The 18,306-nt window shown below is 45.1% G+C and overlaps 3 protein-coding genes across 3 annotated transcripts; 2 read left to right on the forward strand and 1 right to left on the reverse strand.

Annotated features, from left to right (window-relative positions):
• The first annotated feature begins 286 nt into the window (after positions 1-286).
• On the forward strand, positions 287-6,790 carry LOC100272327 (CLP protease regulatory subunit CLPX3 mitochondrial). Its single transcript, NM_001362666.1, has 15 exons — positions 287-1,049; positions 2,360-2,421; positions 2,555-2,655; positions 2,801-2,880; positions 3,271-3,321; positions 3,431-3,505; positions 3,581-3,658; positions 4,242-4,298; positions 5,213-5,283; positions 5,369-5,468; positions 5,540-5,644; positions 5,802-5,864; positions 5,943-6,065; positions 6,170-6,313; positions 6,405-6,790. The coding sequence occupies exons 1-15, from the start codon at positions 315-317 to the stop codon at positions 6,477-6,479; spliced, it is 1,920 nt and encodes a 639-aa protein (NP_001349595.1). The 5' UTR covers positions 287-314; the 3' UTR covers positions 6,480-6,790.
• Positions 6,791-7,335: 545 nt separating this feature from the next.
• On the forward strand, positions 7,336-8,162 carry LOC103634778 (uncharacterized). Its single transcript, XM_008657370.2, has 2 exons — positions 7,336-7,591; positions 7,680-8,162. Exons 1-2 carry the CDS (start codon positions 7,352-7,354, stop codon positions 8,022-8,024), a joined length of 585 nt encoding a protein of 194 aa, XP_008655592.2. The 5' UTR covers positions 7,336-7,351; the 3' UTR covers positions 8,025-8,162.
• A 2,774-nt stretch (positions 8,163-10,936) lies between these two features.
• On the reverse strand, positions 10,937-14,634 carry LOC100193749 (uncharacterized). The gene is made up of 6 exons (NM_001138835.1): positions 14,404-14,634; positions 14,172-14,225; positions 13,547-13,620; positions 12,408-12,525; positions 12,254-12,312; positions 10,937-11,184 (listed from the first exon to the last, which is right to left on the reverse strand). The coding sequence occupies exons 1-6, from the start codon at positions 14,542-14,544 to the stop codon at positions 11,106-11,108; spliced, it is 525 nt and encodes a 174-aa protein (NP_001132307.1). The 5' UTR covers positions 14,545-14,634; the 3' UTR covers positions 10,937-11,105.
• Between the last annotated feature and the right edge of the window lie 3,672 nt (positions 14,635-18,306).

Genomic DNA, 18,306 nt, shown 5'->3' on the forward strand with positions numbered 1-18,306 from the left:
AATAGTGGATGGAGTCATCCCTCAAAAAAAAGGGACGGAGTCAACCCAGATTGATCACATTCCATCTTTCGTTGACACCAAACCAAACACATCATAAATTGTGGGAGAGCTGCGGCATCCGTTGAAGAGAGTCTTATCCGATCCCGACATTTCAGTGACCGCCGTCACGTATCTCCTCCCATCGACGCCACGGAAAAATTCGCCAGCAAAAATCCCACGCAGAGAACACCCTCGCTCTCTCTCTCTCTCTCCCCTTTCTGCCTCTAGACTCTCCCCAGTCCAAATCAATCCGCACCCACCAGGCCACCACCACCATGTCCGGCCTCCTCCGGTGGCGTCGCCTAGTCAGCGCCGCTACGCGCGCCGCCTCCACCCTCACCGCAGCCGAGTGCTGCCCGGCCGCCGCGACGGCCGCTGGCGCGGTCGCCCCGTCGCCGCCCCCACACCGGCGCCTCCAGGAGCGGCGCAAGTGGGAATCCTCCTCTTCGGGCTCCGGGGGCAGCTCCTCCTCCACCGATGAGCCCGAGCCGCGCCGTATCCGCGCGGAGGCCCACTGCCCGCGCTGCTCCAAGCACATGGACATCCTCTTCTCCCACCGGGGCCCTCCGGCCGCGGCCGCCGGCGCCGGCTACCAGGCACTCAACCTTTGCCCCAACTGCCGCAGCGCCTACTTCTTCCTCCCCCACGTCCTCACGCCGCTCCAGGGCACCTTCGTCGAGATCGGCCGCGTCCGGGCCGACCTCCTCGACCACCCCGCTGCCAGGGCCAGGGACCCCATCTTCTGGGAGGCTATTAGGGCCAGTTCCTCGTCGCGCGACGACGGGGAAGGCGGCGGCGTCGCCGTGCACGTCCCGCCCGGCCCGCCGTTCCACCCCAACCTCAACGTGGTCCGCGTTGCTGGCAGCGGTGGCGGGGGAGGTGGCGCTGGCGACGAGGGTGCGGGGAAGGAGGGCTGGGGTGGTTCCAATCTCGGCAGGGATTTGCCCACGCCCAAGGAGATTTGTAAGGGGCTCGACAAGTATGTGATTGGGCAGGACAGAGCCAAGAAGGTGAAATAAATACTTTCATGTTGGTAGCTTTTCATGGTTAGAGTTGGCATCCTGATGCGGCCAGCTCATGCAAAATGTGCTAAAACCTTTGATGACTTCAATTCTTCACTGGAGGGACTTTTACAGCATTTCTTTAGAAAACTAGGTCTCCCCGTCTCACTTCTTCACTTGATTGAGGGAATTTAACACAGCTGGGTTTGATTGTTTGCTGTTTCAACAAAATGTGAGTTTTCTCCAACTCAATTCTTGTTTAGAGTTGGGATTACAGATTATTTAAAGGTGAGTGGATATAATTGCAATGGAAAATGTTTTCTAAATTAGAGAAAAAGAAATAAGAATATATATATATATATATAATGCTGATTTTGTTGAAATGGTTATTTGGGAACGGACCGTGCTATAAAGTTTGTAATAGAATCAAAGGAATGCGCTTTCCACTGCGGTTTCACTTTGTTAGTCCATTCAGCTCTGCAGGGCCGGGCCAGCAGAATCTAAGGCCCTGTACAAAATTCTGGAATATCAATCTATAAAGTAGAACTATACAAATATAGGCTATAATAATATGATAAAAAGGTTATATTAAGAGTTGTGTCTAACTGTCTATTCAATTTTGTATTGTATAATTTTACTTGGATAGTATTATTTTGTTAGTGTTATTCTTTAAAATGAAATCTTGAACGACATTCATGTTAAAATGGAGATGTAGTCGTGATCAAAGACAAAGACACCATACAGACAGCTGATTTGACTCATGAGAAGAAGATTTTCTTAGAGATTAGTTGATTTATTAGCCTAATGTGCTAGAAGTGGAGGCCCTTGGAACTCGGGGGCCCCCTGTTTCCTTGAACAGGCTGCACACCCACTAGGCTCGGGCCTGCAGCTCTGACTGCTGTGATATGGTTTCTATTGCTCGTTCTGTTTATTGTAAAAATGTGAGCCCCTTAACACTGTGAAACAATGATGAATAATCTGATTTTCTGTCCTGTCTGAATTTTCATCTGATCTAGATCCTATGTAGAGGAGTTTTCTACTTTAGTGTGCATTGGCTTATGTTCTGTCTGTGTTTTGTGCCTGATCTTTGCCTCTTTGACTTAAGTGCGTGACTGTTTTTTTTTCTTTTATATCTCTAATACAATGACACACAACTCACCTGTGTGTTCAAGTTAAAGAATAAGTTTCTTCGTACCTTTTAATTGGGATATATTAGCCACAAATTGTGAAAGTTTCTCCGTAGATATTTTTTTGTTCTAGTTCTCATGATAATCTATTCTGCTTTGTCTGAATACTGATGTATCCTTGTAAACTTGCAGGTGCTATCTGTTGCAGTTTACAACCACTATAAACGGATATACCATCAAACTTTACAAAAGGGGTCAGTTTCACTTTGCTATGTCAATTTGTCTTTTCTGTAAATAATGAATGATATTCATTCCTGCACCCGTAGAAACTAGAATCATAAATATCTTTCAGTGACTAATTTTGCGGTATATAAGCTAAACAAGTAGGTCTGGAGCAGATTTGGGTGGTTTTAATGGGGAAGCTGATGATGACGACAACGTGGAACTAGAGAAAAGCAATGTGCTGTTAATGGGACCTACTGGCTCTGGTAAGACATCTGTAACCATTTAAAATTTTAAAGTTGGATTTATGTCAGCTCTGACTAGTGACTACTATTTTGGATTAACTAAAATGTCTGTAAAAAGAAAGGGCACTCAGCAATATTTTATTTTGACGGTTCATTTCTTTCACAGGTAAAACTTTACTTGCAAAGACATTAGCTCGTTTTGTGAATGTACCATTTGTAATTGCTGATGCAACAACATTGACCCAGGCAAGTATTTACTAACATTGCCCTCTAGAGAGAAGTGCATATTGGTTAAGCACACAACAAACATCATTGTATAGGGAGTATTGCAGGCATTCATCAATGACCATCTAAACTAGGTTAGCAAGAAGTATGCTATTAACAAATTTTGCATAAATGTAGGTACTGATTTTGCAGTACCTAACTACCTATCACATTTCTCTATCTCAACGTTGAGCGTTTGCACTCATAGTCCTAGTTTGGATATCTAGTTCTTACCGAGCCAGTGAATTAAATAATAAATAAGGATCATATCTTGTGTTTTGCTATTGCACATATGGTCTCTATTAGATTCCTTTCCCCAATTCTATCCACTTGGTTTTTAGCACTAAGGGTTAAATTTTCCACTTATTGCAGGCAGGGTATGTAGGAGAAGATGTAGAATCTATATTATACAAGTTACTCACGGTATGCCTTTTGACTTGCACACGTGCAGTGAAACAAGTTGAACTGTGAACTGTTGTAATATCTTGCCTTTGAGAGTAAGCTTTGGCAGTCCTATGTTGTTATTAACTAGGTGGCAGATTTTAATGTGCAAGCAGCACAACAAGGGATGGTGTACATAGATGAAGTTGATAAGATCACAAAAAAGGTATGTCATATCAATCTTTGGCTTGGATTTTCCCTCCTGGTGTGGGCGTTGATTAGTTTGTGATTTGGCATGCAGGCTGAAAGTCTTAACATTAGCAGAGACGTATCTGGTGAAGGTGTTCAGCAGGCATTGCTGAAAATGCTGGAAGGCACGGTAAGGCACATTATTTTTTTTTCTCGAACGCACAGGAGAACTGCGCCTCATTATATATTAAGCAGAAAAAGGGGGTGGTCTAAAAAGACCAATAAGGCACATTATTGACCTCCCAATGGTCTGGTTCGCTCGTGTTTCTTTGGATTGTTGTCATATTTGTTAGAATATAAAGGGAATTGTTCACCTTTCTCTATCAACTTAAGCTGTTGGGTTAAATTGGTTGATGCATGCAACTCAATATGATATTAAAGTCAGAGGTCTCGAGTTTCAAATCCTGGTTAGCGCAATTAAATTAAATTAAATTGCAGCTCGCTCCTATTCCACTTCTGAGGCCTGAGAGAGCCTCGATGTGTGAATCGAATCAACTTGTCTGTGTATATAATGCTTTCGAGAAAAAATGTCTGTGTATATAATGTAGTTTTTGTGATCTGAATTATGATTTAGCCACAAGATATGGGTGGCACACTATCTTGATTATCTACTAGTTTGTCTTCATTGGGGGTATAACAAAAATTATAACTTGTTTCATATTTCTATATAAATGTTTTATTTATTTTTCCTTTTGAAATTATGGCATGCTTAGATAGTCAACGTTCCTGAGAAAGGAGCAAGGAAGCATCCTCGTGGTGATAATATACAGGTAAAGTTTGCAAGCTTATTTATGAATTATGATTTTGTTCTACATTTCTTCTCCACAAGAAATATTAAAAGGACAAAGTGATCAAAAATAGATTTTGTGCCGTCTTCCATCACATTGTCAATTGCTAGAAATCAACATAACCTTCAGTGTACTATGACAATTAACCTGTTGAAGTGTTGATGCAACTGATGCATATAATTTAATTAATTGTTTGCCAAAATTTGTCAACTTTGACTTCCCAGAACAGAATACGACTTGCATTGATCAAGCGTTGGGACTATATATTGGTGCATCTTTTGTTTGTACACTAAATACACATATAATTTGGATAATTGTTTTTCAATACTTACAAATTTTGACTTTCCCTGCCAAAGTTTGCCTGGACACATGGATTATGTTAACTCCATTTTCCCACTGAGAAGGTCAAGAGTTTAGTTAATCAAATAAGTCTTGGACCCCTGTGTTAATGCTGCACTAAATTATATAAGTTGCCAAGTAGTTCTAGTACACCATTTGACAGGGGCATGCACGATCCAATCCCGTTGATCAAGTTCTTAGAATTGTTTTTGACAATAATTTTCTTAGATTTTATGCTTCATATGTCTGTGCATATGGGTGGACACGGACTTGTATAAGAAACAGTGGGAATAGTCATTTTTTGTTGTTGTAAAAGGCTAAAAGCATATAAAAAAAAGTAAATGTATTTTTCGTCAGTAAGCCCCAAACAGCTCTGTGGTGCAAATGTATGGCTTAATGTACGCTCCCCCCCCCCCCTCCCCCCGCACACACAGACAAGAAGAAAAGAAAGAAAATCCACACTGCCTATTAAGTCTTGACCTGTGTTTTGGCTTTTTGTCACAAACATTGTTTAGTTACTTAGTTCCAATGGTATAATGGCATTTATGCACATGCAGATAGATACCAAAGATATTCTTTTTATATGTGGTGGTGCTTTCGTGGATTTGGAAAAAACTATATCAGAGAGGTACTGTTCGTTAACTCATTGCAATCTGCTGTCTCCTCCCAGTCTTCATCTAAGGTTTTTCGGTTTTTCTTTTAAACAAAAAAAGACGGCAGGATTCATCTATTGGTTTCGGCGCCCCAGTTCGTGCAAACATGAGGGCTGGTGGCATTTCAAGTGCTCAAGTGACATCATCCTTGTTGGAATCTGTTAGTAGTATTCTACTATTGATTAGATAACTTTCTGTCCTAGAGGTGTTTCAATGTCCCTCCTTTTTCAGGTTGAGAGTGGTGATCTAATAGCTTATGGACTTATCCCAGAATTTATTGGACGCTTCCCTATCCTTGTGAGCCTGGCCGCTCTAAATGAGGACCAGCTTGTTCAGGTATCTACTGTATATTGTCTTTCCTAGCATCCTGGTCCGTCTAGTAATGCACGCTTATGCCGCTACCTTGTTTAGAGAAGCATGCAGTTTATTTGAATGTGATTGTTACTTATTAGAGAACTTCTCACACAGTACTGGTACCATTTTATCTTGCTAGGTTCTGATTGAGCCAAAGAATGCCCTGGGCAAACAATTCAAGAAATTGTTTAGCATGAATAATGTGAGTATGCTTACCATGAAAACATGCAGAAATTAGTTTGTCATTAGTGTCTCAACTTGGCTCAACATTGGGTTTCAGGTTAAGCTTCACTTTACAGATGGTGCACTTAGAATAATTGCCAAAAAGGCAATGTCAAAAAATACAGGTGCACGGGGTTTAAGAACTATCCTTGAGAATATTCTCATGGATTCTATGTATGAGGTTTGTTGCGTGATGATTTTGTATTCTCTTTCTATTCGCCTAACCCGTAAAGTCTCTGGAGTAGGCATACTAATCGTTGTTGCAATTGACTTGTATCTTTACAGATCCCAGATGCAAAATCTGGGGAGAAGCGAATCGATGCAGTGGTTGTAGATGAAGATGCAGTAGGATCAGTGGACCAACCTGGCTGCGGAGCTAAGATTCTTTACGGTGATGGTGCTTTGGATCAATATCTATCCCAGATAAAGGTAAGGCTTACTAAATCCTGCGACTTTGGCATACTTGTTTGCAACTTGACGTGGAAAGGTAAACAATAGTAATATGATGATTAACCGACAGGTGTCAGGAGACGGAGTGGGGAGCGAAATGGATGGGGAAGCTGAGCTTTCGTCATCGAGAGCCATTGGCATGTGATTCCTGGTTCTGACCGCACCAGTGTAACCTGTAAAAATCTAATCCCAGTTATATCAATGTAAGTAGTAGTAGCCTTGTAAATGAAACGATATGTGCAGCGTCCATTGTTCTTCTGAAGCCCTGGCACACGTTGCCCCGCCCGCGCTCACGCATTGCATGATTTGCAGCAGGATTTTAATGAGTGTAGTCGAGCAGGTTCGTGTAGATACCAGTCGCTTATAAATGGCGCAATGCCATGAATTGTAATAGCTGCCGGATCTATGTTAAAACTTGAAACAAAGAAATGGATCAAGAGGGCATGGAGTTGCAAATTTGTGATCTCGATTCTTTTCGAAACTGCATTGCATAGCGTTATCCTGGCATTGCTTGAAGAGAGGATTTTTTGTTACTTTGTGCACCCCGACCAAATGGGATCACCAGGCCGGAGAAGCCTACCCGAAGACTGACTGAATGCGTCCTAGTCCCAGAACAAATGAAGACGCAACAAGCTTAAGAGATAAGGACAATTTTGCGAAGCATGAAGTGGTTGCGGATCATGAGCCTTGAGTCGTGTCCCCGTTCCCGAGGAGTTTTTTGCTATTATGATTCACCCGTCGGACTGCTCGGATGGCTTCGCTCTCTTGGTATCCCGCAGCGCGCCATCGCCAGTTTGGGATGCCCGTGTGCCAGCACTCGCCACATTGGTACCATTGCCGGTGAAGACTCCATTAACAGCGTACGCCGGCTCCTAACAACGCACGCCGACGGTAAAAGACATCGCTACCCTCACATTCATTACTCAGCTCCCCGCTCCCCTCGATGTTCGAACAAACCCTAACTTCTCCCTGTTTTTGTCCACCGCCGCCGCCATTGAACGCAGCTTCAGCACTGCAATGGCGTTTCGGGGGAAGAATCGCCAGGTCCTCGAGGTCGATCCGGCGGACGATCCTACAGCTGAGGTGGCCACCGCCTTCGATCGTCTCTCTGTTTCGCCCATCCCCAATCCGTCTGCATCTGCCGCCGTCGTTCAGGTCTGTTCTCCTTACGCCCTCGACAACAGTGGTACCCAGCAGCCTCAGTCGTCGTCCACTCGTGATGCCACCATGGTTCCTTTACCTCCTGCAAGTGTGCTGGTAACAACATCTTTCAGCTATATTGGTTCATCTCTGGGATTTTTTGATTGTGTGTAGTAGTAATCGGTTATATAATTTTGTTTTGCAGTCTTACCGGTACCAAGAGGTCCTTAATTGCCTTCACGACGCCATTAACGAGATGCAACAAGTTTCAATGAATTTGAAGTCACTGGCCACTGACCATCTTGTTAGTCAACCTGATTCCGGTGAAGAATTGCTAGTAAACCAATTAATGTGGCGTGTACATGAGCTTGCACAATCACTTGATAAAGCATCAATTTGTTATCAACTTGTGCACGACAATTCTTCGCCACCCTTGTCGGAGTATTGCTACAACGATGATTCAGATTCAGACCATGAACCTGACTTGATGAGGCATTGGCCACTGGAAGATGTTAGCTGGGAAGAGATTCTGGATCGTCAAAGGAAGTAGATTTTCGGGGTTAGTGTTTAGGCACTACATGATGAAGTATGTGTTGGGTTATGATCAAGTATTTGTGTGCTATGATGAATTCTGTATGTGTGTGGCTAGACATTAACTTAGTCTGTTGTTATGTAAGGCCTTGGAAGACCTGAGCCATCTATGTGTAACTTTGTTGCTGTTATCTATGGAAGACTATGGTATCCTATTGTCTGCATTTTGGCCGAACTGAAGGTGTTGTCTGCATTTTTATACTGGTGCCTTTTGGCCGAAATGAAGGTGTTGTCTGCATTTTTAAACAGGGACTGCACCATTTCAGTTTGTAAACAGGGACTGCAATTCAGTTTGTGCCATACATTGTGCCCAGGTTCATACACTGAAGGACATAGTTCATACACTTGGGCATACACTAAAGAACATAGTTCATACACTTGGGCATACACTAAAGAACATAGTTCATACACTTGGGCATACACTGAAGCGACTCCACTGAACCACATAGTTCATGGAGGCGATGAAGGGCCGACCTCCAAGTCTGCAGTTTTCTAAACGGAGCACTTGACTCAATTCCTAACTCAAACTCATTGTTAATCGCGTATTGCCTCATAGCAAGTCTGAACTCTTTCATATCCTTGTACAAACTGCCAACCTTCATAATAGGATTTGGCCTGTCACAAACTAAAATTCGCTCTTCTGGTATAGAATCCCCACAATGTACCACAACTATTTCATCATCAACATCCTCGGATCTGCCACGAACATTAAATGCTCTAGATCTACAAGCATCTTGCCTTGCACTTGTTTCGCGATTATCTTCATCCAATAATCCCAACCTGTCATACAACACTAGCTCTGAAGCAACCTCCTGTGCTCCTTCTTCTTCGCATCTTTCCTCAACTTGTATGGTGCCCCAATCAATTGCTACATCCTACAACAAATGAAAGGAACAACTACAGGCAGTTAGAAAACATGTTGTATGAAACATACACTTAGCCAACAACTCCACAAATACTTAGGAAACCCAACCCCTACAATCTACTAAGCTCACTTTGCATGGCTTCAAACGAGTACACAATCAAGCAAAGTACTACAATCTAATGTCCATCTCAAGCACCAGTGATTGAATCCATAAGAAATACTGAAATCTACAAAACACTGAAGCCACAAACTTACATCTGAAATAACATCAATTGATGAATTAGCAAAGAAATGATCTGCTGGTGGAGGAAGCAGCCTGAGCATAGAAGCATCGGCTCGGATCTCATGGTGCTCGGCTGCGCTACCGAGTGCTCCTGCTGGACCAGAGTGAATGGATGTCGACGAGGGGGGTGCGAATGAGTCTTCATCCATGGAGGCACGGCAACTACTAAGCCTCTTCCTCCTCTCGCGACCGGCGAGTCTAGCCCCTCATCCGCTCCTCAATGTCGGTCACCGAACGGTGAGGAGGAAACTGGAGCGGGGCGCGAGGCGCAGAGTCACGGGCGAGAAGAGGACGAAGACAGGGGTAAATTAGTCCGACGGAGCACAGTTCATATGGACCCGCACTGTTAGGAGCCGGCGTACGCTGTTAATGGAGTCTTCACCGGCAATGGTACCAATGCGGTGAGTGCTGGCACACGGGCATCCCAAACTGGCGATAGAGCGCTGCGGGATACCAAGAGAGCGAAGCCGTCCGACGGGAGGATCATAATCCCAAAAAACTCGTTCCCGAGAGGTGGAATTGGGGAACAAGATTGTCCCGCGGAGAGCCAAGACCCAAATTCTGTACAATGCAGTGTGCACTTGCCAAACAAACAAAATGAAACGAAAGAAACTATTGATGACCCTATGCTGTTTTTTGAAATAGTTAATCCCTTCTATATCTAGAAATCTAGGGTGAATATTGTCTTCACTTTTCAACAGGAAGCTGGCAGGACAGCTTCTAGTTCTATACCATTATAAAAGAGGGAGATACATGATGTTGTGAATATTTGTTCAACAATAGAAATGTTTTTTAATTGAACTATAGAAATATTTGATGATGACATGACAGTGAGTATTTATCAATGTATTTGAAAGAGGTATTCTCTTCGTTGGTGGTAGAGCATCTCCAAGAGCTTCCTGAAAGTCTTCTCTAAATCAAGTTTTTTTAAGAAAAAAACATAAAAACATGCATTCAACAGTTCCCTTAAATACTCCTAACTTTTTTAGAGTCCTTAAAACTCTCTTATTTATAGCTACAAAAGGAGGATTTTTTAGGCTCACGAGAAACACAATCCGCCGCCGCCCGCGCATCCTTGCCATTCGCGCAACCTCGCCGCCCGCTGCCAGCAGCGCCCCGCTATTCGCTATTGAACATCCATCATCAATCAGGTCTCTGTCGTCGCTGGTGCTCCCTCACCGGCCACACGGGACCTCTGATGGTGGTAGGTTTAGTCACTAGGCAAACGTAAAGCCACGGACGAAAAAAAAATACGCTCATGAAACATACCGACGTGGGCCCAAGGCTGACCAGGCCTAGTTTAAATTTTTTTATTCCGTTTTTAAGAGAACTGTTGAGAAAGGATTAAAGCCTACGCACCACGCATGAAGAGCCTAGCAGTCCGCCACCTATACTATACCTATCAGTCATGAATCAATCCGGTTGTGTTAATAAACCAAAGCGCATGACTGTGTTCGTGTGTCCAGCGTGGTCTACGCAAATTTGTGTAACTGAAAAGGGAACCAGACTGAATCATGAGGCAAAAGAATACGCAGTATCAACGGTATTCAGCAGATCAAGCATATCATACAACCAGTGTACCATGGAATCTACATCAATATTCAGCAAATGGCAGAACAATATTGTTGTTCTATGCATGTGCTGCGCTGTGCTGGGCACTCCTCGCAGATGGAAAGCGAAGCGTGGATTGCAAGTGTACATGCATCAAGAGAACATGCAATATCAACACGATCTTCTAGTCTTAGCATAAAATGCACAGCTCGATTCACGATGATTACAACAAGAGCCTGTTGGAGGGGTAATTTAAGGTCACTGCCACTTCCTCTTCACTTGTCACTAGATTACAATATCTACTCGCCCCACAGTGAAAGACATAGGCAATGAAGATTGGTCTAGAAATCAGTGTCGAAGCACGATGTCATCACCTTCGACACAATCGACCTTGCGAAAGGTATGTAGCTAAGGCTGTACCTGCAGGAACCAACAAATTTAAATTTCAGGTTTGTTAGTCAAGTCCCAGGCACCAACGCTTCTGCCATGCTAGTACGCTCCGTGACACGAAGAGATGGAAATGGTTGAAATAGTAGGACCAAATCATTTCGGTTTGTATTTTCTTCGGGGGGGGGGGGGGGGGGGGGGGGTGGATATGTATTGTCAGAATACAGGTACGGTATTGGTGTTAAAGGAAAAATGGAATTATATGGACGAGAACGAATTGATATTGGTGGGGAACTGATAATTCTTAGCCAGAACACAAAACCGTATCGCATCACCATAGATAAGAACGACTAAGGAATGAATGCATGATCGATATTCAAGTCATCATATATATACACATATTACAGCAATGCAATAAAGTACTTGAGAAAAGTGAATCCTGTTGGGTTTGGCTGGGCTAGGTCTTTTAGGCCCTGTTCGTTTACTCTCTAGATTATATAATCCAGCTTAAATAAGGTACAAACAAACAACATAGATTATTAGGTGGATTATATGATCTAGATAACTAGATTATGATAATTCATAAGCAGCTCATTAGGTGCTTCTATAATCCATAAGCTAAATTATATAATACTGGAAGGAAACAAACAGAGCCTTAGTCTTTTACCCTCTTAGGCTCTTGAATAAGGGTGGGAAAAAAGGGAAATTTACCATCAGTAATTATTGGTGAAATATGGAGAACTCGGAAACGATTTTAAAGACCTAAAATAGCTTTATTTTCCATAATTTTGTTTTCATATTTTCGGTTACCATTTCCATATTACCCTAAGATGCAAACCCACAAAAAACAAAACCCGGATGGGAATTTCCATTTTTTCACTTTTATCCCTACTCCCTAGAGACATGTCAAACAATTCTTTCAAATTTCATTCGCTAAATATATCGTCACTATAAATACACAGAAATACCTCATGGGATGGTGTCTGGCTCCGAATGACGGTCAATTATTCTTAAGGTGGCAGGAAAAATAGAATTAACGAGATGAAATACAGCTTCCAGGGATTATGCTTAAATTCATTCATTCAAGGATAACTAAACTTACCAAATAAGGGCACCAAATTCCAAAATGATGGCCACTAGAGTCAGCAGCTTGCTGCGAACCTATTTGGTGCAGAGAAACATTGATTTACAATTAGCATTGACATATAATTTATAAAATACACCTTTTATGCTAGAGCTTAGATTATTTTACTTACGTAGATAGCACAGAATAGAGCAATTATGATGCTTGCAATATATATAGCAGTGGCATATATTCGCACAGAATCAAGCATCATATCAAACTGTCTTTTGGGGCCTATGAGAAATGCTGTACTGCCAAACAAATGATTCTGGTATCAGTTGACATGACAAAGACATTTGGGAGATAAATAAATAATAGAGAATGTTAGCCTGCCCTACAGGACGTACAAGTGCTTATAAGACGATATACACTGTTGCACTGTGCTTAAGTTACACAAGCATCTAGCAGGGCAACTATTTGTTACAAGATAGTTCAAGAAGTTACAACTCCACCAGAAAAACAGATTGGAACCTTCTTGATACAGAAATTAATGGAGAGGAGATGTGCTAATTTATAATCCACATGTAATAGTGAACAGTTCAACATTAGTTCTTAAACTAACATGCTGATATTTCCAGTGCCCAATACAGCAAATATGATTTGGTAGAGGAAGACCTAATGACACGTGAGCAGGTTCTTTGATATAAAATTGAATCAATGACAATCCCACACTTCTTAAGAGTAGTTTAGTTTCAAATTTTAGAAATTAAACAAAACTAAGGATTCTCAGTAATATCATGGAACTAATGACTAACAATGTGAAATCTAGATAACTTAACTTCGGGGATATCATCCCCTTCTAGTCGGTGTAGACAATACAGGCTTGACCAGTCTGTGGAAGTCCCTAGTGCCTGGTGGCATGAATCATCCTCCAGACCAACAGGGCGCTCTCCAGATTGGTTTAGTGGTTTTTGTGGAACAGTTATCACCACTATCCCTAATGACAGTGATTATATAGATGTGCTGCACCCTTCATAATGTTAATGTGCTGCAAACTTATCTCAAACCTAACCATTATTTTTTAACCTCCCAAAGGCAGTGTCACTAAGAGTTAATTTTGATAGGGGAGCTAAATGCAAAAATGTTTAGGCCCCAGGTCAGTTAGCTTTACATTAAGTGTCAGTGGGTTGGGTTACGTTGGGGAGGAGTTCTAACATTTTGTCCATATACAATTTTACTGTAAAACCAAAATCTAAGGCAGAAAAAAATAGATTCTAACAAAGGGTGAAGATATATGAATTGAACAGATCTTTGGCAGCTAGCAAAACAGACCTTCCAAGGGCCATCAAATTGCCAAGGGTGAATGCTACCCCAAATTTCACTGGATTGAAGAAGACAAGCATTGACTGCAATAATAAACATGAAAAATATCAAATAATCCGTAGGTGTTTGATATTGAAAAAATAAAACGGGAGTTGCAAAAGACTATAATGGACACAAGTGCAACCAAAGGAAGCACAAAAATTGCTTTTTGTTCTTCCTGTATTCTTCATACTACACTAGGTTATCACAATGAATACAACCTGTGAGAAGGAAATGAGGGCTGCTAGTTGCAGGATGCTGCCTCAAAATGAAACTACTTCAACAATCGACTTAGTGTATCCACAGATTATTTTAAAGGAAAAACATTGCCATATAGGAAGACTTGAAAAGTTATTTTTTCCTTAAGGAAGGGCACTTTGGGACAGCAATACTGCTTCGATTATGAACATAACATATGCACAGATTATTTTAATGATCCACTTTTCCAAAAAAAAACATGTAAGGGTGGACAATGTTACAGCTTGAATTAGTTACCTAACTTATTAGCAATAACAGACAATTCCTCTTGTGATGTTAGCTAGGACTAATCACAGACAATGTTGTTGAGAATAGCAGCAGGGCAGGTGAAACTCACCAAGAATGTGCACGTCAGTCCGGCAGCCAAGCATATCGCGAAACCATAGAGCCTCTGCACAAAAGAGGCCAGCAAGACGTGGTTAGACAGCAGGACAGCATTGCTCGAGCGATTCTACCGCGACTTGCTCCAAAGTTCTGCGCCGTTACTGGAGCAGGAGAAGAGCTGCAAAGCGAGATCCGCGGCCAGATCTGCGCGGAGACACAGGGCGGGCTGAGGGATCGGTACTTGCCTGAGTGGTGTTGAGGGTGCAGTGCCGATTGATGTCGTCGAAGAAGGACTGCTCCTCGGGCGGTGGCAACGCGGACTCCTCGTCGACCTCCATGCCCACCAGCATCTTGGCCCGCTCCAGCGCGCCCCGCATCGTGTCCATGGCCTTCTGCTCCGTTCGTGTCCCCTTCCCCCTTCTCCAGCGAAGGGAAGAGACCGCGCTGCGCCGGCGATGAATACTCGAGGGATTCAGGTGATAGGAGAGGAAAGATCGAAGCCGCACCGGTTGGAGGGTTGGTCAAAAAATCCCTTCTACAGCAACAGGAGCAGCGCCTTGCTCGAACATTAGCGCCAGAGCCCAGAGCCTATGTGCCCTACGGTGACAGACGTCTTGTCCCCAATGGTGTAACTAATAATTAACAATCAGATGTTTGATTTCTATGACGGGTTGTTTGGATCTCTTCATTTTAGAGAAATTGGAATTCACTCAATAAAATAAATTATTTAGTTTAGAATGTGACATTCCATCATTTTCCAAAGTTCAGATATAAGTATATCTTAAATTAATAGGGTGTAGGATGGGAAATGATTTTATGTATTAGTAGAATTTTTTTCTACTCTATAACTTAAATGACACTCTTTGTCTCACTCCTCTATAGTAAAAATGTAGCACATAAATATCCCTAACATCTTGCTAATGATAGTATACAAATATATTTTGTATAAAACCGAATTAGCTTAATTGATATATGCCTAAATTACTATTATTAGAACGGAATTAAATTCCAATGATCCAAACAGGACGTAATTGATATATGCCTAAATTACTATTATTAGAATGGAATTTAATTCCAATGATCCAAACGGGGCGTGAAATAATTTTTAGTCCCTTCATTTATATTATTTTAGTTATTAAATTATTAAATATAAAAACTTTCATATTTAATAATTTAGAAACTAAAATAGAATAAAATATAATGACTAAAAATTAGTCACTAGAAACCAAACACCCCTATATACAACACGAACTCATATAATGATAGTATGTACTCCCTCCGTTGCAGAAATGATGTCGTTTTGTCTTTTTAAGATTAAGTTTGACTGACTCATCTTATTCAAAAAAAATTATTATTATTATTATTTATTTTCATTCTGATTTATTTTATCATACAATTTACTTTAACTATCAACTGATTTTTTCTATGTTTTCACAAATATTTTAAATAAAATAAGACAGTCAAATTTGGTGTCAACAAAGTCAAACGACTTCCTTTCTGAGACAGAGGGCGTGCAAGAAGAGTGGAAAAAATTTAGTATAGATAGCACGACACAATAATAAAGGTGTTGTTTGAACACCTAACAAACCAGTGACCAGATATTACACAACACAAGCGACAGTTAGGTCATCCATACTTGTCGGGGACCATAATTAGGGGTACCCTCAAGACGCCTAATTCTCAGCTGGTAACCCCCATCAGCACAAAGCTGCAAAGGCCTGATGGGTACGATTAAGTCAGGGATCAGTCCACACGAGTGACTCGATCACGCTTCACCCGAGCCTAGCCTCGGCCAAAGGCAGCCGACCTCGAGAGACTTCCGTCTCGCCCGAGGCCCCCTTTTTATGGCGGACACATCACCGGCTCGCCCAAGGCCTTGGCTTCGCTCGGAAGCAACCTTGACTAAATCACCACACCGACTGACCAAATTGCAGGGGCATTTAACGCAAAGGTGGCCTGACACCTCTATCCTGACACGCGCCCCCGGCAGAGCCGAAGTGACCGCCGTCACTCCACCGCTCCGCTGGCCAGTCTGACAGAAGGACAGCGCCGCCTGCGCCACTCCGACTGCAGTGCCACTCGACAGAGTGAGTCTGACAGGCAATCAGGCGTTGCCAAAGGCGCCACGGCGAACTCCGCTCCACCCGACCCCAGGGCTCGGACTCGGGCTAAGACCCGGAAGACGGCGAACTCCGCTCCGCCCGACCCCAGGGCTCGGACTCGGGCTAAGACCCGGAAGACGGCGAACTCCGCTCCGCCCGACCCCAGGGCTCGGACTCGGGCTAAGACCCGGAAGACGGCGAACTCCGCTCCGCCCGACCCCAGGGCTCGGACTCGGGCTAAGACCCGGAAGACGGCGAACTCCGCTCCGCCCGACCCCAGGGCTCGGACTCGGGCTAAGACCCGGAAGACGGCGAACTCCGCTCCGCCCGACCCCAGGGCTCGGACTCGGGCTAAGACCCGGAAGACGACGAAACTCCGCCTCGCCCGACCCCAGGGCTCGGACTCCGCCCTGGCCTCGGACGAACGACTTCCGCCTCGCCCGACCCCAGGGCTCGGACTCCGCCCTGGCCTCGGACGAACGACTTCCGCCTCGCCCGACCCCTTGGCTCGGGCTCGGCCACGGCAACAGAAGGCAGACTCGACCTCGGCTTCGGAGGAACCCCCACGTCGCCCTGCCTAGGGCACAGACCGCCACGTCAACAGGAGGCGCCATCATCATCCCACCCCGAATCGACTCGGGTCACGGAGAACAAGACCGGCGTCTCATCCGGCCAGCTCCGCCAGAGGGGCAATGATGGCGCTCCACAAGCTCTATGACGACGGCGGCCCCCAGCTCTCTTACGGAAGCAGGACGACGTCAGCAGGGACTCGACCGCTCCAACAGCTGTCCCTCCATCAGGCTCCGCCGCACCTCCGACGGCCACGACATCACGCCAGCAGGATGCCCAGATCTCTCCGGCTGCCACATTGGCATGTACCTAGGGCGCTAGCTTTCCCTCCGCTAGACACGTAGCACTCTGCTACATCCCCATTGTACACCTGGATCCTCTCCTTACGACTATAAAAGGGAGGACCAGGGCCTTCTCAGAGGAGGTTGGCCGCGCGGGACCGAGGACGGGACAGGCGCTCTCTTGGGGCCGCTCGCTTCCCACACCCGCGTGGACGCTTGTAACCCCCCTACTGCAAGCGCACCCGACCTGGGCGCGGGACGAACACGAAGGCCGCGGGACTTCCACCACTCTCACGCTCGACTCCGGCCACCTCGCCTCTCCCCCCTTCGCGCTCGCCCACGCGCTCGACCCATCTGGGCTGGGGCACGCAGCACACTCACTCGTCGGCTTAGGGACCCCCCTGTCTCGAAACGCCGACAGTTGGCGCGCCAGGTAGGGGCCTGCTGCGTGCTGACGAACAGCTCCCCGTCAAGCTCCAGATGGACAGTCTCCAGCAACCTCTCCGGCCCGGGACGGTGCTTCGTTTTGGGACTCTCGAGTTCATGTCCTTCGACGGCAGCTACGACATGACACTTCTTCCACCGCCGCGCGACTACGACAATGGCGGCCGACAACCCGCCCGCCGGCGGCGGAATCGACGACATCTTCCCCGCGTGGTGGAAGAGCAACATTCGGGCTCGCTCCGTTTTCTCCCCCGCCAACGGAGGAGGAGGCGGAGCCGTCAAGGCCAGGCGGGAGGCCGCGCTTTGTCGGCCGTCGAGCGAATCGACGCCCCCGACGCCCCGACGGAAGGCACGCCGGACGTCGACCTCGCGTTCGAGACGGAGGCAAGCGCCGTCCCCCCGCGGCACGCTGACCTTGAGCAAGAAGACGACGCCGGCGCGCTCGCGGAAAGCCTGCAGGACGTCGCCCTCGAACCAGAGATGACGGCGCAACCAGTCCCCGATGTGACTACGTCGCTCCTCGTCGACCAAAAGGTAACGACTAACTCCCATCTTGCGTCATTTCGACTCGGCCTCAACCCGCCAAACGACCTCGTTTTGGCGGGCGCTCTCATTGAGGCGAGTGCAACCCCACTGAGGTTCTGTATGCGGTCGCCTTGGGACCGACTAACGGACGTCTCGACCTACGGGCCCTCTGGGTCCGAGGAAGATGACGATCCCAGCATCGGTTGGGATTTCTCCGGACTTGGCA

Source organism: Zea mays, chromosome 4 (assembly GCF_902167145.1).
Source record: "Zea mays cultivar B73 chromosome 4, Zm-B73-REFERENCE-NAM-5.0, whole genome shotgun sequence".
Lineage (NCBI taxonomy): Eukaryota > Viridiplantae > Streptophyta > Magnoliopsida > Poales > Poaceae > Zea > Zea mays.